This window comes from Podospora bellae-mahoneyi, chromosome 7 (assembly GCF_035222275.1).
Source record: "Podospora bellae-mahoneyi strain CBS 112042 chromosome 7, whole genome shotgun sequence".
Lineage (NCBI taxonomy): Eukaryota > Fungi > Ascomycota > Sordariomycetes > Sordariales > Podosporaceae > Podospora > Podospora bellae-mahoneyi.
Window position 1 is genome coordinate 412563 of NC_085886.1, and position 22297 is coordinate 434859.

Here is a 22297-nt window from a genome sequence, read left to right on the forward strand (position 1 = left end):
AGATCTCATATCATCCTAATTTTCTGTGATCTTTGATCGCAGGATTTCCCAATCCCTTGGAATCCCCGCCGTCTCAATAGCCTCGCCCCCCGAGAGAACCATCACCCAAGAAGCCGACCTCCTCCGACGAAAAGACTCACAGATATCGACAGTATCGGTCGATATTCACCAGAAAGGATGCCCAAAGAAGACTGGAAAAAGGCCTGGATGGGGTCATATTGCATTGCGTGCAATCCCGACCCGAACGGGAGAACAATGACGGCACATCCAACGTGCCTGACGAGGGGAACTTGGGGTCTTGATGCCAATATCTTGACGGTAGGTACTGTCCAGTTGATTTCTGAGCGTCCAAAGGGGGTATTTTTGTAGGTAGTGTGGTGAGAAGGGGGCCGCTATTCTACATATTTTACCTTGTGGTAGTCTGGCTTTTTATTTTCAAATGTTGAACATCTACAAGTTGATTCACAGTTTCATGACTAATATGAGCATTAGGACGTGAGACTGGGAGATTGGGATCCGCGAGGAGGCGAGGAGATCGAGGGCGCTCCGGCGCAAGAGCCTTTGGCTGCTCGCGATGAAGATTTCGCGAGCGAACGACAAGACCAGCGCGCGGATGGGGATGAGGTTGGGGAGAGCTCGGACGAAATGTCCGTTTGCTCGAGCCCTTCCGAGCGCGAGGAGGAGCAGGATGGTCGTTCGGAAACGCCAGCTTTTGTAAGTTTTATGTTGAGATACTGCACAAGTCAAATGCAGAGCTAACACTGCCACAGGCAAATCAGGTTGAGCCTGGGTGTGAGATGGACGAAGACTCGGACGATGACAAGGAGGGTGAGTCTGGGGTGGACGAAGATTCAGATGATGAAGAGGAGAATGAGCCCGCCGAGCTCAGAGAGTGCCGCCGGTGCAGCTCAACGCACCCCATTTCGTCTTTCCAGAAAGGCGTCAACTCTTGCAACAGCTGCAGGCAGAAAGAGAAGAACGCCCGGAGCAGTCTCAAGGACCAGGGACGTTGTACCAGATGCCGACAGCCACTTGAGTCTGGTTTTGTGGGTGTGAGGTGCCTGCGGTGTCGAGGGCGACACAACACATGGGCCAAGTCCAATCCCAAGAACAGGACCAAGAAGGGCCAGACTGGGAACGGAACAACCCCCGCTTGAACAAACACTCTCCATCATAGTCAATTTCAGAACACTGCCAACAGCATACCACACACCACGCAAAGATACACGCCGGCAACAACAGACTATGCCCCTTGCCTACTTATTTACATCCGACAGACCCCCAAAATCCACTCCACCACCTCCCTATTCACCCCCTTATCCAGCGGCATCTGATGGCCCCCCTCAAACCTCCTCACTCGTCTCCCCATCTCCCCAAAGAACCCAACCAACCGCTCGCTCTCCCCCCTCCAAGGATCCTCCCCCCCAATCAAATGGAAACTCTCCGTCCTCTCCGCCCTCCCCAATCCTAAACTCTCCTTCCAACCCCCCTCCCTCATTTCATCCCCCCCACCCTGAAAAGGAACAGTCCCACAAACCCCAACCCAAAACCTCATCTCCCTCCCCCGTCTCTCCAACTCCCTAACCAACTCCATCCCCGCCTTAGCCCCCTGGCTAAACCCCACGATCCCCAAAAACGGCCCTTTCTTCTCAACCTCGGCTACCAATCTATCTAGCTCTGCCCAGCAGACTTCTTCTTCTGAGGGGGAGGAATCATCGAGCCACTTGAGGTAGGGCTCTGCCCCCTCAAAGAAAGGCAACACCCCCGGACCGGGAGCGCACTCGTGGAAGCCGGGGAGGAAGACGGGCTCGAAATGGGGAGATAACAGGGACAAAAGATTGCGGGATTGGATCCGGAAGATGAGGGGGTTTGTGCCTGAGCCGTGGAGGAAGAGGATTTTGGGTTTCATGATTTTTTTGGCTTCGAGTAGTTTCTTGTTTTTGTTCTTTCAGCCTGAGACGGAAACAAACAAACAAACCAGGCGGTTTGACCAGAGAAGGGTTGTCAAGATGGAGGAGACATGCCCCCTGTTGTTGTTCGATTTGGAGTGGTTAACTTGGTTTATCCAGCAGGGGAAGAAAGGGAAAATAGATGAAAGATACTGTAGGACAACAGTGCGGCTGAGGAGATCAGAGTAGGGCGTTGAAAAGAAGGGTTACACTGCAGCTACAAGGCGAGCCTGTGGTGGTGGTGCGGATCGCCAAGGGCAGGATTAGAGAGAGGGATGTGGCCGAAAAAGGAAAGTCACCGAATGTACAAATGCACCGAAATACTCCGACCCAAGCGGACCGGAGTTAACATATTGAGATAGATGATCAAAATCTGCCAGATGGAGCATGTTTATAGTACACCTGCTTCGTGGTGCGCGTCAGTTGATGCTTCATGGTGTTTGTCGTGTGCAACTGAATCACATCAAAGGGACACAATCCAACCTTCATTATTCAATGCTCCATCCCAACCTATTCAATTCACTGCCGTCTTATCGTATCGTAGTTGGGGATAACAACGGCGATCTTGGTGTCTTCTCACCTGCCACGATTTCCCTGCTACTAACAGGCAACAGTGTCCCCAGTTGTTGAGTTGACGGCCGACTTCTGTACAGCCATGTGGCAGCCACAACGACAGCTGCACCCATAGTGGCCTAGTCCATATGATCAGTATCAGTTCTATAGGTACGTAATTCAAAAAAAGAAAACCCACATGAAGCGTCATCCTCTCCCCAAAAACCACCGCCGTCCCAGCATAACTAACCACAATACTCAAACTGGCGGCAAAGTTCTTGACCACATTGTCCGCATACGCAATGCAAACAGCCACAATCAAACCCCCAAGCGCCTGCAGACAGACCGTTGCCCACACCATGGCATTGTACCCGGCAAAGAATCCACCATTTTGCGCAATATTGGCTCCGTCATACCATATCACCCCAATAAACAGTGCAGGAAAGATGCTAAAAAAGGATAGCTGTACGTTTCTGATCCATATGGAGCTGGTGTGCGAACCTAGGGAATCCTTGAGGATCTTTTCGAAGTAGACGCATGTGAGGCCTGAAATGAGGGACGCTCCCACAACCGCGGCCAGGCCTTTCAGGGCATTGTGATGAACAGCAGGAGGCTGGGATGGGGAGGTGAATAAGGATGTGATCTTGTCTGTCCAGCTGGTGGCACTATTAACCTCTGGTGTTGTTGGTGATAGTTGCACAAGGGCTACACCGAAGGTGAGGAGGAGAAGCCCCAGCCACTGACGCAGAGAAATGGTCCGGCCAAGAAGCAGGATACTGAAAAGGACCGTGGTGAGAATCTTGAGCTGGTATGTGACTTGGAAGGTGACAGCGTCGAGGTTGCTGATGGCCGTGTAGACAAGCGAGTTTTGAAGAGTGTAGAGGGCTGCGGGCACGATGAGCTTCCAACTATCTGGGGCAAAGATGGAGCGGTAGAGATGTTGAGTTATTGCTGCTGATGAAGATGAGGAATGAGAAGTAATAGTATCGTAGGTGGCGAGGAGTAATGAGGCTGAGAGCTTGATAACTTCAACAACTAGAACGGCTGTTGATGTAAGATATCGGGGTCGTGATCCTGTTGGGCTGTTGCGGGAATGGTGCATGACCATGACCAGGGCCGAGTTCTGGAGGACCAGCTGTCGGTAATTAATCAGTCCCAGTGTCCAGTCGGAATGAAACTAATTGCACGAGACTTAGCTACCATCAACAGAGACAAACGTTGGACAGACGAAAGCCATTGACGCGAGTGTGAATGTGCTGTGGTGGTGGTACTGGACCCCCCCGCTACGGCCCGCGCCGAAGAATCGGTGCTGTGGTGCTTTTGCATCGCCAAGCATGGCAAAAGATGGGACTACTCCAGAGTCCAAAAAGTTTATCTCAACTCGGTCGGTCGACTGGATCAACAAAACATCCAACTGGACTTCAACGGGACGTCACAAACGAAGAAGAGATATGCGTTCTTTCTCGGGATGCCCAGCGGAGTGGCCAGCGGAGTGGCCCGCGTGACGCCTGCCGCAAACATCGATGGACAGCGAGGTGAGACAGAGCTCCAGCTGAGGTGATACCGCTGACGGAACCCTTGCCAGCTGGTCGGGTACACAGTGTGCGACGACGATATCTCGCACGCCCTCCGCCTTCCGTCCCGATGCTACCTTATCATTCTTTACTTGTACATCCAAGACACTCACTTGTTCACCCGAGTCTTCTTGTGCTGCCAGCTCGGATGAACTGATTCTGTATTTCTGTCTTGTTTTCCTTCCACGATTCCTCAGCACCCCCAATGCAGAAGCTGACCAGGAAGCCTGCGCAACTGCTCGGCATGATCCCTCGTCGGGCTTCGCGCTGGCTTGTTCGGCTTGCAGTGCTCGCAGTGATTGTGCCGCTAATTCTCCAGTGGCTGGTCGCCTATGTCGTTGGGAGCGATGCCCGAATTCTTCCACCCGAGCTTCTTCTCGCCAGAAACCTCCTGCTCGTGACAGCCCACCCCGACGACGAGTGCCTATTCTTCTCTCCCAGCATTCTCGGAGTTCTTGATCGGAACAAGCGGGTGACTGGTGGATTGCTGGTCATGTCCACAGGTGTGTTTCTCCAGAAAGTCTCCGAACCTAGCCATTGAGGGGCCCCGGTGCTGACATGCTGAACCCTGATATTGATAGGCAACAACTACGGCAAAGGAGACACCAGAAAAACTGAACTCGCCGGCTCGTGTGAAGCACTCGGCATCTCGGCGGATCGCTGCGTTGCCCTTGACCATCCTGACCTGCAAGATAACCCCAGAGAGTGGTGGAACACTGAGCTCATCGAAGGGTTTGTGCATGAGCACGTGAGGAAATGGGACATTGATGCTGTTGGTGCCCGTTCTAGGCCCCGTGGCCCCCAAAAAAGCCAATCTCCCTTCTGATAGGGCTGACAGTGCAACCCTGCAGATCATCACATTCGACGAAGGTGGAGTGAGCGGGCACATCAACCACAGAGCGGTCAGCGCCGCCGTCAGGTTAGTTTGTTTCTCCGTCACCCGAGCCCAACCCAATGGCCTTCGGACACATTCGCCCAGCGAGCTGTCAACTGACAAATGCGTCACAAAGTCACTACACTGCGACGAATCCCCAGTCGCCCATCGCGTACACGCTGACGACCACCTCTTTACTACGAAAATACACCATCCTGGGCGACCTCCCCTACACAGTGCTGCCCTTTTTGTGGCGCATTATCGAGGCGCTATCCTACCCCGCCATCACAGCTGAAGTCCGTGAAGGCGGCACAGCCTTGGTTGCGAATACTTGGCACCGATACCTCTTGACCCGTCGTGCTTTTGCCCAGCACGACAGCCAGTACAGCTGGGATCGACACTTGTACATGATTTTGAGCCGATATGTCTGGTTTAATGATCTGAAGAGGCTTCCTCACACGGCTGCTGACGAAGCATTCAGGACAGCCGTCAAGACCTAGGAACAAAGAAATTAGAAATACAACTGTGGCTTGGAAATGATTCGAATCGCGGGTGATGTGCCAAAACGAGTAAGACGCCCTGAAGATGCTAGAGCCATGCAAGGCAGCGGCATTCCTTAGCGCTGACTTGGCGTCCATTAGGCTGGAATCTGGCCATGCCAAACTGGTCGAGGGGCTCTCACCGATCCCTGCTTGGTATCAGCCCAGCTTACACAGTATGAGCATCCTGCATTCGGTACATGCCAGGCCATCAGCCGCAAAGAAACGCTCCTTCCAATGGCCTATGTTTTCTTTGTTGGGCTGGGGTCACACCACGAATAAAGAAGGACCATTCGTGCGGCCCCCATGACATGGGATGGGGATGGAATGGCGTCGACCGGGCCTTGAGCGGCGCCGAGAGTGACTCGAGTGGGGGGGTGCCCAGCTCCTCGGCGCCGTCTTTCTTCCCAGCCCACCACGTCTTTTGATCTTTTCGGTCTGCGTCTTTCTGTTTGCCATCTCTTGCTCGCTATACGGTACCAGACCCATCGACGAGCCACAATCATTACTCGAGTCGCCCATCGCCAGTCTCAGAGCCTGACACTGCCAGCGCGGGCCCTCGGTCTCCCCCGTTCTTCGGTCGACCGTTACGACAATCCGTTGCGAATGACAACAATCGCACAACACAAACCAAAGAAATGGGCCTCCTTCCTCTCCACCACACCCCCCACCACTCCACCCCAACTTCCAAAACTCCTCGGTCCTCCCGCACCTCCTCCCCTTCCACGCGGCGACGGTCGGGTATCATCCTCCACAGGATAGCCTGCTTGCTTATCACTGTTGCGATAGTAGGGCTCTGGTGCGCAAGGGATCTGGTGTATGACTCGTACACGCTTGCTGCGCTGCCGCTGTTGAAATGGAGGCAGGGTGCCTCGAGTTTCTATCTCTCGGTGGAGAATGATGGGTTTGATGTAACGTTTGAGTCGTATGATGTTAATCAGACGTCGACCAGGGGAGAGGAAGGATATGAGGATAGGGTGCCGGGTATATTGCACCATATTGCCTTGGGGCCACAGGAGAATCAGAAGGAGGGGTGGCAGGAGGCGAGGGAGAGGTGTGTGGAGTTGCATCCTGGGTGGGAGGCTATGTTGTGGACGGATGAGAAGGCTGATGAGCTGGTGAGGGAGCACTACCCTGAGATGCTGGGGCTGTGGGATGGGGAAGACGGGTACAGGTATGGTATTCAGAGGGTGGATGCGCTGAGGTATATGGTTTTGTATCGATATGGGGGTAGGTTTTTCCATCTTCTCCGAGTTTGGAAGGTGGCGGCAAAAACTCACTGGTGTTTCACAGGTGTCATCTTGGATATGGACCTCCAATGCAAGCGCGCCCTCGGCCCTCTCCGCCGCTTCGACTTTGTCGCTCCCGCCGCAAACCCAACTGGCTTCTCGATCGGTTTCATGATGGCTGAGAAGGGCAACGAGTTTGTCGGAGAGCTGGTTGCCAACCTGAAGAGGTACAACAGGCACTGGCTCGGACTTCCCTATCCGACAGTTATGTTCTCGACTGGGTGTCACTACGCCTCCACTATTCATGCCTTCTTCCGCGGTGATCGCAGCAAGCTGAAGATATTGGGCGGTACCAAGGACAACAAAAAGCTGCATATGCTGAGCGGACCTGTCAACACGCCCCTATTCAAGCATCTTGGAAGCTCGAGCTGGCACTCATATGATGCCGCTATGATTGTGAATTTGGGCAAGTCGGTGGGTGGATCACGGTGGAGGCTGCCCATTATGTTTCTGCTTGCTTGTGGGCTGTTTTTCTTGGTTATTAGGAGAATCAGGAGGAGGAGGAGGGTCGCGAGTCTGAAGGCGTAATGCAAAAGAGTGGAAGGGTGTATCATGACCTCTTTGGATATGAAATGTGAGGCTGGATAATGACTGGAGTTACGGAGTTGGATAAGCATGCGGTTGTCACCTTGTGAGTCGTTGGGGTCTTGGACTTATGATACCTACCGTACTTTATTGGATAGCAGATTAGCCATCGGCTGACATCTCTTTATTGCTGTTAATACTTGATAAACATACTCATCTCCTGATCATCATCAAATGCGCCGGTGACAATAACTCGGGGCAACAAAGAAAGTTGTAATAGTTGGTACGAATGAAATTAGATTGGTTCTTATCGATCCTGTCCCATGACTTCTTTCTAGGGCTTTTTGCGATGTAGGGCTCGGCCGTTGAGCAAGGTGTGCCAGGCCTTCAGGAATATTTCCCGGTTGCTTTACATCTGCTGGCTAGGTATGCTGTCCACGCTCCCCTTACCTCTTTTTGGAAGGGGCGGACATGCTCTCCAACATGTTGCTCAGAGTACTTTTGAAAGTCGTACTTGGGCCTACCGTTGGGGGTAGAAACAGGAGAGAGGCTGGCAAGCATGCTGCCAAGCTTGCTGAGGTTCTGTCTGCCCTGCTGGACGTTGTACTTGGCAGGCTGGGGCCTGGGGCCGTACGAAACCTGAGCGGGAGGCCCAGCCCAAGACTGACTCTGCTTCGTCGTGTTACTCCTCGAACACTTGGCTGAGTCCCGAGTTGGGTTGAGCAGGTTGCTGATGTTCATTCTGAAAGACATCTTTGGTTTTGGTGTCGGTAGGGACTGACTTGGTTGGGTATATATATATACATATATTCCTTGACAAATGGAATAGATGGTTGTGATTGATTGACTGAGGTGCGTTGACCTGAAGAATTGAATTTGATGGTGAACTAGAGGGCCCTATATATCTACTTCGAGTCACAAAGAAGCATGTCCCGTGGCGGTAGAGGATCGCTTGAACATAGGAGTTGTTCTTAGAAATAGCGGTTACAACAAAGGAGCACTCCGCAAATAAGGATTTCCTTTTTTGCAAGGAAAGATATTGCAATCGTCAAGTAAGAAAGACAAAGGCACGTTCTTCTCATAGTAACAAGTCTATTATCGGCATCAGTAACTTGCAACGAACTGCATCTTAGCTGATCCTCAAGCTATGCTACCTGTTATTTGGACTGCCTTTCCTGGGAAGATTGTTCGATCATGTCTAGACCAACTTACAACCATGAGAGTCGTTGCACTTTTAATTTTAAAGCAAATATTTTATCGGCTCAGTTTCGATCTTAGCTGCAGCTGTTGGATCCGCGGCCCGTACGTTCCATAAGGCCGCCCCCGTTTTTACCCCTTTCAGTCCGGATGGTTCAACGTCCCTGCATCATGCTACATCTAGTACGGACCATGGATATGAATGGTAAGAATGCGGGGCACTGATACCCACCAAGTCGCACACGAGGTGACACTGCAGGCTGTTGACGAACAAACCCAGGGGATGCAGCTTATGCTTGACAGTTAGCAGTCATATTCTACCATCTCTTCCTTTGACATAGGTAAAAGTGAGCTGTCAGTGCAAGCGAACCAAGAAATACGGTCGGCTTGGAATTTAATGCAACCTCACATGATGGCTAACCGTTCTGTCGCGAGATGGGCGACTACTTGAAGCCTCATTCCCACACCGAGGGTTTCTCAGTCCCCCGTTCCACTGATTCAGTCGTACATCACCGCTGATGTCTGGTCATTCCGGTTTGGCTACCCCAGTCCCTTCCAGAGATCAAGTCTCACTGCTCATCCATAAAACGCTCTTTGTCCTCATCACGGTTCCTGCATCCATTAACCTCCTGTAATCATGCCCGCAGCAGCTAACATGACCCGCCTTTTTGTCTCTGTACTTGCGCTCTTTCTCGCCAGGTAGCATCCCCCCTCAAGAACTACATATTTCATTGCAGACTAATCTCGAGCAGCGCCTTCGCAAATAAAATCTCCACACCACGCAGGGCCGGCTGCTCCTCATTCACCACCCGCTACAGCACCGTAACTGAGCACTTCCCAACCGCCACCATCACCGAAACAGACGACGGACACTCCCCGCCAACCACAATGGAGACGACCAGCCTACCTGACTCCTGCACATTCACCGGCACCCAGACTTTCTACTCCAGCAGCGGGTGCGATCTAACCTGCTCGACTGGCTTTTGTATCATTGATGGTAAATTTGCTATCTCTGCTGAGCCGGTGAATGGAGAGTAGGTGTGCTGATGATAAGAAAATAGCTGCTGCCACCAGGTCATGCGGCTGTTCGAAGGTCGAGATTGAAACAGTGACGACGACGGTGTGCCCGACCAGGACGCCTTGCTATCAGTGTTATACCGGGTGGGGGACGTTCTTTTATGATTTGCCTTGTCCTACTTCTGTGCCGGTGCCTACTGGCTATGGGGTGTAAGATACGGGATGTGTACGTAGAGAACGAAAAGGGGCAAGGGGTCGTTCTTGTGGGGATTGGAATCCAGAATGGTGTTGATGCTGTGTGGAGACAGGGGTCAATAGGGGTAAATAGGGGCCAAGCTTACCCTGTCAATAGGTAGTCATCTTCGTGTTCTTTGCAAGCCGTATTTTTTTTTTCTCTACGCCACTGGTTTACAGAAAGCAAGGAACTACCAAGGAAAGCTTAGAGATTGAATGAAAAGGGACGAGTCCGCTCAGACCTCCTAAGGTGGCGCGCAACACCAGTGACCTCGACATTGCGTCACCTACACGCCGTACTCTGGAAATGGCTTTCCTCCGATTTCTAGGCTTTACAGGAGACGGTTTCGGTCAAAGAGACAGGGCATACGATCTGTGTCAAATCATTTGACTTTACTTCACCACTCCAGCATAGGTACACCACCGACGCCAGCATGAACCGTGTCATCCTCCGCCCAGTTCAACGCAGCTTCATGGCCAGTACCGGCTGTATGCCTCCGCTGCTTCCTCCTATCCGTCCCGTTTCTGGCGTTTCCACCAAGAGAAGCATGACCTTTGTCACTCGTAAACCAGGCTCAACCTACATTCCCAAATTCAGACCTGGAGATAACAAGTAGGTCATGACAGAAGTCAGGGCTGTTTCTTGAACAGGCAGGCACTGACCAGCTCTGCATTAGACTGACAACTCTAATCGGCGCCATCTTCGTGCTTGGCGGTATCTACGTCTTTCAGTCTGGACGTGTCTTTCCCAACGGGGATGTAGCGGAGAAGTACCTGCCAAAGGATGTTGGGAACCATCGACAGGGAACGGTGAACAAGGACTACAAGGCTTACAATGCTTGGGTCACTGAAGGGAAGAAGTCATCATCTGTTGGCAAAAGCTGAGGGTTTGTTAGTCTGTTATCATGTTGATTTTAAGCATTGTGAACAAAAAAAAAGCAGCTTTGGCATTCTACACACATGTCGACAGAAACTCGCTAGCAAATCCGGCAAGTTTTGTTATATAGGTTCATACTTCTGCCGCCGAATCTAGTATCAAATGTGAAATGTATCCAAGGTAGCTACTCTTAGAACAGGAAAGAAAGCAGGGCCGAGGCTAAGCTAGACCCGTGCGATCAATGTGAAAAAGAAATGCTGTCATCGTCTCCCACGCACCCCCACCCCTCCGTTCAGAATCGTCCAGATCCCGCCCTCACGCCCACCCGTTTGCTTGTCAAGACTGACTAGGGTGCTAGCCCTTAGCAGAAACCGACATTGGGGAGGGTGTAGCCGTAGCTCACTGTCCCCTGGCCAAACGAGAACCAGCCTGGAGTCGTGGTTCCGCAGTGGCTAGTAGTTTGACCGAGAAAGTTGTGGATCTCATTGCGGCGGCAGGTCGTTCCTCTGTCTCCCTGGTAGTTGCAGCCATATGCAACGGCACCATTCACGCCTGCGTTGAATGTTAGTTGGAATGACACCACTTCGATTGATGAAAAGGATATTGTATTGGCTTACTCGACCAAGCCCTCGGCGAGTTGAAAAACCAACCGTCGCCACAACCGTTGGCGAGCGCGTTGATAGCGTTCTGGCGGTTATTGGAATCAAGCCATCCGGCTCGGTTGTAGTCGCAGTGAGGGCCAAAACTGCCCTGGCGCTTGTGCAGCGAGGCCACTTCGGCAGGCGCGGTGATGTTCACATCTGCGACACGCTCAAAGGCGACTGATCCATCATCGGCCAGCTTTTCGATGTAGATACCATCTGGAAGTCCCTCAGGCAACCCAGCCTTGGCCACGTTACTGGCACTGGCCTCGGTGGGGAGAGCGAGGGCAGTGTTGAAGGCGGCCAAGGCGGCAAGAACAGAGGAGAATGAGGCCTTCATTTTGATGGAAAGGACTTGGTTGTTTGGTCGCCGAGAAGATTGCTGTGAGGCTGGTGGGGCGATGAGGTTGTAGGTGTTGTGAAGAAAGAAGAGCAGTTGAGATAGACCGGACACGGGGCTCTTATACTTAGAGTTTCTGTTCTACGATGCTACTTCAGCCTATCCACCATCTCTGAAATGGGCAGTCGTAAACAACAAGGTGGGAACTGAGCCTTGTCGTTTCCTTGATTTAATGATCCGTATACTGGCTCCTAAAGCCGAGCATCTTACAACAGCTCACCTACATGCCTAGTTGCTTACGAAAACGACTGACTGGAGTCAAAACATCATGATATCTCACAAAGGCAGGGGAGCAAGTGGACCAGTGGTAGAGCCTTGGCATCAGCATGTAGTTACTCCAGTGAAAAGATTCAGCAGCTCGTAACTCCCCTTTTTGTTCTACGCTGCAGGAACATCAGCATCAGTGTGGACTAAGCAAGGAGGTGGAGTGTGCATGATGACATAAGGGTCGAAAAGGGCTGTTCGTGAAGTGTCAGCTTGCCATCCCGGGTATGTACGCAAGACGCTAATCTCATAACCGAGAGCTTTGAGATTGTAGCGAAGGGTGACCTTATGCACTTCTATTATAAATCCTAGACCCGCTTGATCAGTCAGGTTCTTACTCAGCGCCGTTGGGAAACCTTTATGTAACCTCAGACTGACCGACTACCTAACCTAGGTAGTTCTTCAACAGCCGAGGCATGACCTGGCCCAGTGCCTCCCTGGCCCAGTAATCCTAGATTATCGAACTCTTACCCCTATTGGCACTTGGAGGATCAAATGAAGGCTCTCACAGGTCGCAAGTCCATTATGCAGACCGAGGGTTGTTGTTTGGGTCGCCAAAAAATAGCCCTAGCTCTTCTTCGGACAACCGGTTCGGTCCATGGCATGGTTGTACAGAAGGGAAGCCATATACTCTGGAAATAAAAATTGCAAGATCCATAGGGGTTTTGTTATCATTGTTCAGTGTATTCCGTGAACAACCCGAGTTCGTCAGCAACTTGGCCATTTCCCCGCTCAACTGTGCGTCTTGATCACCTCGACTGAAATAAAAGGCGGCATAATGCAAGGCGTTCCATCCATTGGATCCGACAGCGTTCACATCAACCCCACCTGCGATGATGCGTGCCGCAGCTCTCGGGCATAAGTTCATGACTGCATGATGAAGGGGTGTTCTCTGGTCTTTGCCTCGAAGATTCGGGTCGGCTCCATGACGGAGAAGATGGCCACACACTGTTTCAAGTACTTTGTCAAGGGAAGACTCTGCCAAACCTTGCGGCCCATCTAATGTGTTTTGGGGTCCCTGAAGAGCGTTGTACGCTGTGTAGGAAGGGCGTTGATCTCGGCAGCACGTGCCGTCAGTTTCATCAAGAGGGCGTCATAGTAAGGCCAGAACTCTTTCATCGTCTTCAAATTGTCGATGGCCGTTTGCAAAGCCCCGTCCCCGTACGACTTCACGAGGTGAACCACCAAGCGATCAATCATTTCGACACCGTCTCCCTCCAAAGTAGCCAAGCGTCCACCGTCGACGGTCTCGTTCTGGCGCTCAAGATCGGCGCCGGACTGTAAGAGTTCGTCCAACAACAATGAATCATGCGCCGCGCTCCTGTCAAATGCTGTTATCAGACCCCCTGTGGGACTGGGAGCACCTCCCACGTCATCAGGGTGCACGCCTCTCTCCAATAAGGCAAGAACACCCGTAGCAAGACGATTTCGAATCATGTAGCCCAGGACAGTCTCTCCGTTCTTGCGCATTCTTCTCCATGCGTTGGCCTGCGGATGCTGGAGCCTGTCGAGGAGCCATGGATTCCACGTCTGATACATCTCAACACCCCTAAAATAATCATCAAGAGCCCAGAGAGTGTGTAGATGAATTATTTTGAATGTGGTGGTGAGCTCAGAGTGTTCAGTCAGGTCGAGTGCGTTAAGGCAACCTGTGACAAGCGCCATATATCCACGGCCTAGGGGGTTTTGCTGCAGAGAGCTGTCGAGCAGTCCGAAGCCCGGGCCTGTAAGGAAGAACTCCCTGACTGTTTTGTGAACAAAATGTACACGGCCATCGGCATTGTACCCAATCAAACCGCGCGACGTGCTGTTGATAAGCTTGAGGATTCGATCTGTAGGTGGCGGAGCGGCAGGGTGAATGTATCCCCAATCTGACAAATTTTGCCTGGTTTGGAGCTCCGCTGATGCTGGACAATCGGACCGCCAGATGAAGAAATCGAATTCCTCCGTCAGCTCGGGTTCTGGGAATCTTGGGAGGGGCGTCTGAAGAGTAACCGTTTCCGGTTTGTGGCAAGCAGTCCTTATGGGAAGTAGGACCCATTGAATGAGGGGCACAGAGAATGTAAGCTCGTCAGGGGTGAGGCTGCGGAAGAGTTGGTGGTATGAGTCCTCCATGTCTTTCGGTACACCCTTCACTCTCTTGGCCACTTTGCTCATGGGCTGGCTGTCCGGAATTGATATCTCGCACAACAAGCTCCACCACCAAAACGACCCAGAAAAAAACACCTGACGCCATTTCCTCCAGGAACGCTTGGATCGCATGTGCTTCGTTTCTCTCGCTAGCAGGGATAAAACGCAACTTTTCTCGGATGTATGTTGAGATATCAGAGTCATTGTGCGCCTCGACAACGACTTCTGGGCAGTTGGGAATCCTGATGGCCGGATAATGTCTGCTAAACATTGCTTCATAGTAGAGACTGCCCAAACACTCCTCTGGAAAGGTTGATTAGCGACTCGAAGGATTTCAGAGTATGATTATGGGTTGTCGCTTACTTTTCTCCTCCTCAGATATGTTCCAATTTGACTTGACACTGGCGAGTTTATCCCCCTTTGGATTTCTCCCAGCCCCTTGAGGTAGTTTGGATCATCTCACCCACTGAATTTGGTCATGTTTCGATGGTCTGCATGTATAACTTTTGCATGCTCTCAAGGGTCATCGAGTAACGATGATGTATCCGGCACTATCTGCCAGTCGAGTTAGCCCACATCCATTGCCCTGCGAGGTTCAGCATGAAAATAAGTACCTTTCCATTCAAAAGACTGAGGTTTGCACCCGACAAGGCTTGGCTTTCCTGAAAGGTTTTGACCAGAAACCCATATGTGCGCCATTGTTGGAGAAATGACACCCGGGAGAGTTATAGCTCTGGTGAATCAAGGCCCGGAGCTGGAATAATTGTCTCGTTACTGTCCACTCTCAGGATGGTGCTGGCGACCTTTCTGACCATGTCTCCAAGTCGTGCAAATTCATGACTACCTCTATGCGGTTTGCCTAGGAATATCACAGCTGCTGCTGCCGACTGGATGATATTCTGAATGTGCGAATCTTCGTCGGCCTGCGATCGTCCCAATATTTCTTTGACAATCAAGCCTCCCAGTGAATGCGCGACGAACACGATCTTTAGTTCTTGAGGTCTTATTCGGTCGAGGGCATAAAGGCGGTTTTTCGCATGTCCAAACAAACTGGACTTGTCGGTTGGTGCATAGCTTTTGCTGGTAACTGTATTGTAACCATGATTTTTGCATTCGGGCAGTCTGGCGGGAGCAAATCCCCTGGCCAATACACACCATCGTCAACAGACGATGATGCGACTGACGGCCCCGCATTGCCAACGGAGGCGGAGCTACCAGATTTCGGACTCATAAGCTCAGCAAGTGCTCCTTTCCAACGTTTCCGCGACGAGCTATCGCGCCGCTGATCTTGGGTCCTCGATGTATATAACCAGGTTTGTTTTGGGTGACCTTGAAGGCCATGAACAAGTATGATGCTGCGATACTCAGTATTCAACATGGGACTAACATCCAGGCCTAGACTTACTCTGCTACAGGGCTGCCGTTACTCGTCTCTCCTTGTGTTTGTCAAGGGCCTTGGTGGATGGGTATCAGCAGCTTCCCGATGATGTTTAATTTTGATTAAAACTCAACCGAGGACGGGAGCTTGAGGTAGGTATGGGTGTAAGTGATTGGTGGGGGGACTCAATCCCCAAAAGCCGAAATGGCAGTTGAGAAGCAACCTGTGTAGGGGCTTGTGCCATGAATGCAATGCAACCTGACGCGTTCGAATGAAATGCGTTCTTTGTGACCAAGGTTACTATGCAGTCTACTCCTCCGAAGGGAACGGTCGACATAAACGCAATTCCGTGGATAAGTACTCCGTAGAAGGTTCATCTTGGCCCCCACTCACCCTCATCTATTTATTTATCTGTGCCAGTCAGTTGCATCTGTACCGGGACTGGACCGGATGCCCCGTCACCAATCACAACACTCATAATCTGTGAGTGAAATAAGATTACCAGCCGATTATACCACATAGAAGTGGCTACAACCACCCATGTGTACTTGGGCCTTATCTATGGACGCTCTATCTCGGCCCCCAATTCATCTTTCTGGACACCCACCACCTGATGTTGTAGTAGAACTTGATAGCTCATGACATTCCTCGAATTGGGGGAAAGAAAAGTGCCTCTGTACTGAAGTTGTGAGGCCGTATCTTGAACCCAAGGTAGGTTCGAGACCTACTGGCGCCAACCTGTGGGGATGCGGGGGATGGTACAGTGGTCACAAAGTAGAAGGCTGGGCAGCCGAGCTTCGTTAGGTTTCCCAAGGCTTGGATGGTCTACTATGTGAACAACACATCATGAAAACTATGGCAGTATCCCAGCTTCCATTGAAAATTACCTACTTAGCAACTCCTTCAACTCTTCAACCACCATTTTTGTGGTCATCTCTACTATCAGAAACGTAGCTTGTCTTGGCACTGAGCCAACACGCGCACAGACCACCGTCAAATGACCTCATCGAAGCTATTCCCACCCTTTTTTCCCCTCCTTCAACACACTTTGTCAATAAACAGCCCCCTCCTCAACCATGGCGACCACCCCCTCCAACAAAATGCGCCCAAAGCCCCCTCTCCCACCCAACCTCCCCTCCCTCGTCGCAACCGCCTTCTCCCGCTCCGTCGCCACCAAAACCGTTAACTTCTACCCCACCTCCGTCACCCTTCTAACCATCAACTCCATTCCTGTATGTTTCCCTCTCCCCTTTTCCGTACCTATTCCCCCCCTCCGCCCCCTCCTCCCTAACCAACATCTCAGTTCCAACTCCGCTACTCGCCCTCCCTAGCCTCAAAACCCAAACCCCCCAGCGTCACAACCCCCAAGCTCTTCTTCAACCCCTTCGCCTCCCCCACGCCAGAAATGCTCATCACCCCTTTCGGAACGAGCCCCCCATCGCACAACCTAGTCCTCAACAAGTTCGCCGTCGTCCCCGAGCACTTCATCCTCTCCACCTCAGCCTTCAAACCCCAAACTCACCTCCTCGAAGCAGACGACTTGGCAGCTGCGTACGCGTGTATTGATGCGTACGCCCGGCACAACAAAGAGTTGTTCGTCTTCTTTAATTCAGGAGACCACAGCGGGGCGAGCCAGCCCCATCGCCATCTGCAATTGCTCCCGGTGGAGAACATGAAGGAGGGGTTGGAGGGGGAATGGGATGTTCTTGCTAAGGGATTGACAGACCCAAACACAAGGGAAAAGTTACCGTTTGAGGTTTTTGCTAGGGATATTGACGGGTTGGGTGGTGATGGAGAGGAGCTGAGGAGGGTGTATCTGGAGTTGTACAACCAAGCCTGTGAAGCAGTGTTGGGAGTAGCGGAGGATATCAAACACGAGGGCGAAGCGCAGATAAGTTACAACCTCGCCATGACAAACAACACAATGGCGGTGGTGCCGCGGTTGACAGAGGGAGGGGTGGTCAAGGATAAAGACGGGCAAGAGGTGGGAAACCTAGCGCTCAACGGGACTGTCCTCGCGGGGACGGCGCTGGTAAGGTCAGAGATGGAGTGGAATGCCCTGAGAGAGGATCCAGACCAAGTCTACCAAGTGTTGGGGAGGATAGGTGTGCCTAACCGGGCCAAGATGTAAATACCCTATCAACTCATTATGCTAATAACTACTTCTTTTTGTCTGCCACCTTCCCGTTTTTGAACACCACTTTACATGCGTTGGATACCAAAATAGGCTAGCCACCCGTATCGATAAATAGAAAACAATGTCAAGAAAGGAAACACACCGAGCAACTCATTCAGCAGCACAAAAAGACACATCACTCACGACCATACCGACAACCACCCCCTTGCCCCCGCAGCATGTCCCCAAAAGCCGCTCTCATGACTCTGGTATTCTGCTCAAAGAACGGCACCCTGGGATCCTTGCCCAGCGCCGTCTGCTCCCTCACCAACTCATCCCACTTCTTACGGCAAGTCGAATTACCAAAGTGATAGCTGCCCCCGTTCTGGACAATATACTCGGCCACCTTCTTCCACGGAACCTTGGCCGACTGTGGGCCCTCCGAGTTATTGTCACGATTCGAGGTAGGGGGTGATAGCTCGCGGACACCTCGCTCGAGAAGGATCAACTAGTATTTCACATGTCAATCAGCCTCGAACCTTTGTTGTTGAAGCCCAAAAAAACTTACATCCATCTCGGACCACTCCGGCTTCCTCACCCTCTCCTCCCTACTCTTGGTCAGAGCACGATACCGGCCTCGGAGAGTCGACTCGGCCTCAGTGTAGCCACCCTCCTGGCGGATCTGCTTGTACGTCATTCCCTTTTGCCGGCTGGCGATAAGGAACTCGTCCTTGGCCTTGCGATCGGCCAACTCGGCCTCGGTCACTTCTTCGCCGGCTTCGTACAAGGATGGACTCGTACCTGGCGAAGACTGAGAACGAGTGCGATGGTTCGGTGTCAAGGCTGGCAGAGCTGCGGGATGTCTCGGTTTGGCGGCCAGCTTGCTGGTCTTTCTGACTGAAGGTGACATGGACTCGGCTGAGCTCTTTGACCGGCGAGACTTGCTTCCTTGAGGGGTGGCCGGCTTGTCATTGCTCTTGAGCACGGCAGCTGCCAGTAGGCGTGGCACCGGTCGGTCAGGTAGAGTCTTGCGTCCTTTGGACGGGCGGTGTTGCTCGGCGATGTCCATGGGATGAGAGGACGTAGCAGTAGAGGACGAGTCCGCCAGAAAGCTTGTTCGGATGGACTCGGACGATGAGGCATGAGGAAGATCAGAGTCGCAGGCACAGGATTGAAACATGGGCAGATGATTGTGTACCGAGTTCGGGTTCCAGATCCAAGCATCGGCTTGGTGTGGGGAAGCAGGTCTGATGCACGGAAGCGTCTTGTTCCCGAGGTGCTCTTTCGACGCTGGCCAGGGGGGTCGAAGAGGTTCGCTGCTGTCTCTCAGAGCCATGGCTTCCAACATGTCTGACGCGCCAGTTGACGAGAAGCTGCCGCTGGAGGAATCGTAAAGCATATTTGGAAATGGGTTGCTGAGATAGTCGAAGTCATCGTCCTCCGACATCGCACTTGGAGCAGAGAATGGGAGGTCTTGCAGAGGAAGTCCATGACCCAGCCCATGGTCCGTTTGTGGGAGCGTGTTGTGGCCCAAGGTGTAGTGATGGCTCTGATTGTACTCCATCATCACAGCGTTGGCTCCGAACCCGGTCTCTTGACCCCAGTGGTCTCCACCATGAGAAGAGACAAACGAAGTTACCGCGGTCGGTCCACCGCTCTGTTGCCAATAGGAGGGGTTGGAGAGGCCCTGTTCAGAAAGAAGGTTTGCGGTGGTCGACTGATGCCAGTTTGTCCTCGGATCTGTTGGCTGAGACTGAGGGTGGGAATAATGTGAAACCGAAACATAAGGTGAAGAGCTATTCAAACCAGTCTGTTCGTCTGCTGCCTGTTTTCGATCAAAGTCGCACCTGTCAGTCGTCCAGTTTTACAGACGGGGTAGCAACAAAGAACCTGAGAAGAAAAAAAAAACGAGCGACAACAAGATAAAAAAAACAATCAGACGTACCAGAAAAGTCGCACTGTTGCCTATGCTGCCTGATCGCATCGGAAAAGCTCTCTGATCGTAAATCTCAAGGCCAGAAGGTGGCGAGTGCTGGGATCCACTCTCATCGACCCCTTTGGTGTTGAGCAGCGAGGTCGTGTTGAAAGACATGTCGTGGGGCAGGAGGAGCTGTGGTGTTTTAGCGATGTCTGACTTGAATTCTGCTGCCCAAGCTGCAGAAGGAAGAAGGTCCTGTACAGGCCAGAGCATATCTACCTGGGGTCTCATCAAGTTGATAAACAAGTCGAGGCCGCCCTTCGCCGGCAGACCGCACTCGCCTCTGCTGTTCAACTCCCAACCGTCCAACTGCCTTGGTTTTCTTTGGCTGGCCTTCTTGCCACGGAGCCCCTCTCTCCTTCTCCTGTCTATCTTCACCGCTGCTTTCGACTTCTCTGCTGTTCTCGAATTGGGGATGGACGTGCCCCAATGACCTTCGTCCATTTGTGAAGAGCCCCGCTTGAGAAGCATGGAGCGACTGACGATGATGGGTATCCGGCTTGAAAGGTTCGTCGGGCAGCTAATGCCGCAGCGTTGAGCGGTCAAGGTGAACGATGTTGGTTCGTTATGCAGGTCTTGTGTAGCTTCCCGTTGAAAAGAACCGCTGGGGATGAAGCTCAGGCCTCTCTAATAGCTTTGGATTTGGATGAGCGTTGAGTTGATGACAGTTGAAAATGGAGTGACGGTCTGTCAGGGATGACTTCAAGTAATAGGCGAGGGGGTAGCTAGAATAACAAGGACAGCTGTGGCGGTTGAAAAGGGCCCGTCAAGGAAAGGAAAGGAAGCCGGAGCGGAATGACATCTTTGCTCCCCACCGTGTGACGGCCGACTTGTGGGCTAAAACAAGGGGATAGTTGACTTGGCTTTCTCCCAAATCTGACATCTCATTTATTGTAGATTAGCAAATAGGCCATTGTATGCCACAAGGTCCCAAGCTTGCTCGAATCGGACGACAAATTCCCGAAAAGAGAACCAGACGGCCTCAAGCCCCGAGCTGAGAGTCTGCCCACCTACCATACACCACCTACTTTGCTGTTGATCAAGTCACCGTCCTCATGTCCACCGGCCCGCATCGCGATGGGGCCCGGCCGAGACTGCCGTAACACATCCCACACCTCATAACCCCTTTGGGACTCATGGATATTAGATCGCGGGGTGAGTGACCAGGATAGGACGTGGATGTCGTAATATCAAGTTTGAGGTTCGCTCACCACGGGTGGCAAGACTGGTCACGGCCATCTGCCTGTTGGGGGGAATCCGTGTGGGTCTGTCTGTCTGGACTTCGCCGTTGACGGCTCCGCCTGAACGGTTAGCTACCGCCAACCAGAGCTTTCCTTGCCCAGCCAGAAACGATCAGTACATGGGTAACCAATTGTTTGATTCCAAATGTGATGGATCAAGTGAGGGAGACACTTTGAGCAGCTACAAACAGGAGATCTCTCCGGAACGACGCATGGTATGACTGGTGTCGTCTGGACGGCTTCGGCCGCTTTCATGATAGATCTAGCGAAGCAATAGGCTGTGCGCCAAATCACTTTGCATGCTGTTCTGCCATGTAGACAACAGGAGAACAAGTAGCTAACGACCCTCGTGGGTGTTGAATCATGTTTCCAAGTTGTGGGAAAAGGAGCGGGCCGGTTGATCGTGTTCGATTGGCGAGACCAGGCTGGTGGTGATGGAATAACCCCGGGCTGCAGCTATGGCCTGCATATGTCAGTCCTAGTTGGGCGCATGCCACGAACGAGTTACTGCCGCTCGCAGATCTGACCCACTGCTGAGAGAGACAAACAACAGAAGTATCACATCTTTCATGAGTGCGCCCCCACTCCCAGTAGATGGGGAGACCTACAAATCGAGACCGGCGAAGAAAGCCAAATGCAGTTGCAGATTCCCCTTTGGGAAGCCCCTACATCCCACTGGGGCCGGCAGCTATCTCGGACAGACAGTGGTGAAGGATCATACCACCCTTGTCCTGGCATGGGCCGTTTCCCACACGATGGCTCGAGGCATGCGAATATCCGTCGAGCTGTCGCCGCAAGCCTTAGCGGGTCACGGCTTGTGTTCCGGATAGTTGTGCATTGGGCGCATAATGGCGACGGCGAGACGACAGATGTTCGGATGAGGTGGAGCTGAGATGGACTCGAGTCTGAATTCGTCATATTCGCCGCAGGTCCGACGGGAGACCTTATTTCTACTCTCATGAATATCTGACATGTCTGATGACTATGAGCAGAATATTTGCGGGGTTGGGTTCGAGGGGAGGGGAGGGGAAAGGTCGTTTGACGGGGATGGCGATGGGGATATGCCGTTTGATTTTGGTCTGTCAAAGAAAGTAGGTCTAGTTACAGAATGCAGATTGCGTCTGCAGTGGAGATGGGGGGTCATGGGTCACACACAGGCTAGGTTGGGAGGAAAATGTCGCTCACTCGCTCTTCTTGGACGAGGAGGACCTTTTGGTCAGTGACGGCCCTCTGATTGGCCAGTGCCGATAGCATAACCTGGAAGGCACTGAGCAGGGCAGAGAAAAAGAAACTGACAGGAGCTATCCGTTATCGTGCCCTCCTGGCTATCTGAGGCCGACAGCCTGTTTGTCTGAGCCGTGAAATTCGCCGTCTCGGAACCATCCCATCTTCACCCGCTGCCCGAGTGGAGCATATGTCCTTCAAACGGTGCCTCTTTTCTCATCTCGTGCCAGGGCTGTGGGCCAGGACTGTGGGCCTCAGGCCATCAAAACTTGGGCATCATCGAGCATCCGAGCTACAT

The 22297-nt window shown here is 52.3% G+C and overlaps 9 protein-coding genes across 9 annotated transcripts; 5 read left to right on the forward strand and 4 right to left on the reverse strand.

Annotated features, from left to right (window-relative positions):
- Positions 1-1264: 1264 nt before the first annotated feature.
- Positions 1265-1909, reverse strand: QC761_703710 (uncharacterized protein; the record flags this gene model as incomplete). The annotated part of the gene is made up of 1 exon (XM_062881945.1): positions 1265-1909. One exon carries the CDS (start codon positions 1907-1909, stop codon positions 1265-1267), a length of 645 nt encoding a protein of 214 aa, XP_062727855.1.
- Positions 1910-2479: 570 nt separating this feature from the next.
- gms1_2 (UDP-galactose transporter Gms1) lies at positions 2480-4929 on the reverse strand (the record flags this gene model as incomplete). Its single annotated transcript, XM_062881944.1, is given in 4 exon segments — positions 2480-2641; positions 2701-3636; positions 3702-3974; positions 3987-4929. The coding sequence occupies 3 exon segments, from the start codon at positions 3825-3827 to the stop codon at positions 2480-2482; spliced, it is 1224 nt and encodes a 407-aa protein (XP_062727856.1). The 5' UTR covers positions 3828-3974; positions 3987-4929.
- Positions 3980-5449, forward strand: QC761_703690 (uncharacterized protein; the record flags this gene model as incomplete). The annotated part of the gene is made up of 5 exons (XM_062881943.1): positions 3980-4036; positions 4087-4578; positions 4657-4847; positions 4927-4994; positions 5086-5449. The coding sequence occupies exons 2-5, from the start codon at positions 4281-4283 to the stop codon at positions 5447-5449; spliced, it is 921 nt and encodes a 306-aa protein (XP_062727857.1). The 5' UTR covers positions 3980-4036; positions 4087-4280.
- Positions 5450-6126: 677 nt separating this feature from the next.
- Positions 6127-7532, forward strand: QC761_703680 (uncharacterized protein; the record flags this gene model as incomplete). The annotated part of the gene is made up of 2 exons (XM_062881942.1): positions 6127-6718; positions 6782-7532. 2 exons carry the CDS (start codon positions 6127-6129, stop codon positions 7303-7305), a joined length of 1116 nt encoding a protein of 371 aa, XP_062727858.1. The 3' UTR covers positions 7306-7532.
- Positions 7533-8625: 1093 nt separating this feature from the next.
- On the forward strand, positions 8626-9730 carry QC761_0102560 (uncharacterized protein; the record flags this gene model as incomplete). The annotated part of the gene is made up of 4 exons (XM_062873134.1): positions 8626-9033; positions 9147-9198; positions 9252-9496; positions 9561-9730. Exons 1-4 carry the CDS (start codon positions 9018-9020, stop codon positions 9728-9730), a joined length of 483 nt encoding a protein of 160 aa, XP_062727859.1. The 5' UTR covers positions 8626-9017.
- A 454-nt stretch (positions 9731-10184) lies between these two features.
- QC761_703670 (uncharacterized protein) lies at positions 10185-10832 on the forward strand (the record flags this gene model as incomplete). Its single annotated transcript, XM_062881941.1, has 2 exons — positions 10185-10363; positions 10428-10832. The coding sequence occupies 2 exons, from the start codon at positions 10185-10187 to the stop codon at positions 10633-10635; spliced, it is 387 nt and encodes a 128-aa protein (XP_062727860.1). The 3' UTR covers positions 10636-10832.
- Positions 10833-10955: 123 nt separating this feature from the next.
- Positions 10956-11649, reverse strand: QC761_703665 (uncharacterized protein). The gene is made up of 2 exons (XM_062881940.1): positions 11245-11649; positions 10956-11179 (listed from the first exon to the last, which is right to left on the reverse strand). The coding sequence occupies exons 1-2, from the start codon at positions 11606-11608 to the stop codon at positions 10989-10991; spliced, it is 555 nt and encodes a 184-aa protein (XP_062727861.1). The 5' UTR covers positions 11609-11649; the 3' UTR covers positions 10956-10988.
- A 4606-nt stretch (positions 11650-16255) lies between these two features.
- On the forward strand, positions 16256-17653 carry APA2 (bifunctional AP-4-A phosphorylase/ADP sulfurylase). The gene is made up of 2 exons (XM_062881939.1): positions 16256-16672; positions 16744-17653. The coding sequence occupies exons 1-2, from the start codon at positions 16517-16519 to the stop codon at positions 17569-17571; spliced, it is 984 nt and encodes a 327-aa protein (XP_062727862.1). The 5' UTR covers positions 16256-16516; the 3' UTR covers positions 17572-17653.
- Positions 17654-17752: 99 nt separating this feature from the next.
- Positions 17753-20005, reverse strand: QC761_703640 (uncharacterized protein; the record flags this gene model as incomplete). Its single annotated transcript, XM_062881938.1, has 3 exons — positions 17753-18064; positions 18125-19381; positions 19502-20005. The coding sequence occupies 3 exons, from the start codon at positions 20003-20005 to the stop codon at positions 17753-17755; spliced, it is 2073 nt and encodes a 690-aa protein (XP_062727863.1).
- Positions 20006-22297: the final 2292 nt, after the last annotated feature.

What these genes read in the sequence shown, in the direction of transcription:
- APA2 (XM_062881939.1), top strand. Translation starts at nt 16,517, where the DNA reads ATGGCGACCACCCCCTCCAACAAAATGCGCCCAAAGCCCCCTCTCCCA. An exon ending in TAACCATCAACTCCATTCCT is followed by an intron (nt 16,673 to 16,743) that starts GTATGTTTCCCT and finishes CCAACATCTCAG; the next exon opens with TTCCAACTCCGCTACTCGCC.
- QC761_703665 (XM_062881940.1), bottom strand. Translation starts at nt 11,608, where the DNA reads ATGAAGGCCTCATTCTCCTCTGTTCTTGCCGCCTTGGCCGCCTTCAAC. An exon ending in CTCGCCGAGGGCTTGGTCGA is followed by an intron (nt 11,180 to 11,244) that starts GTAAGCCAATAC and finishes CATTCAACGCAG; the next exon opens with GCGTGAATGGTGCCGTTGCA.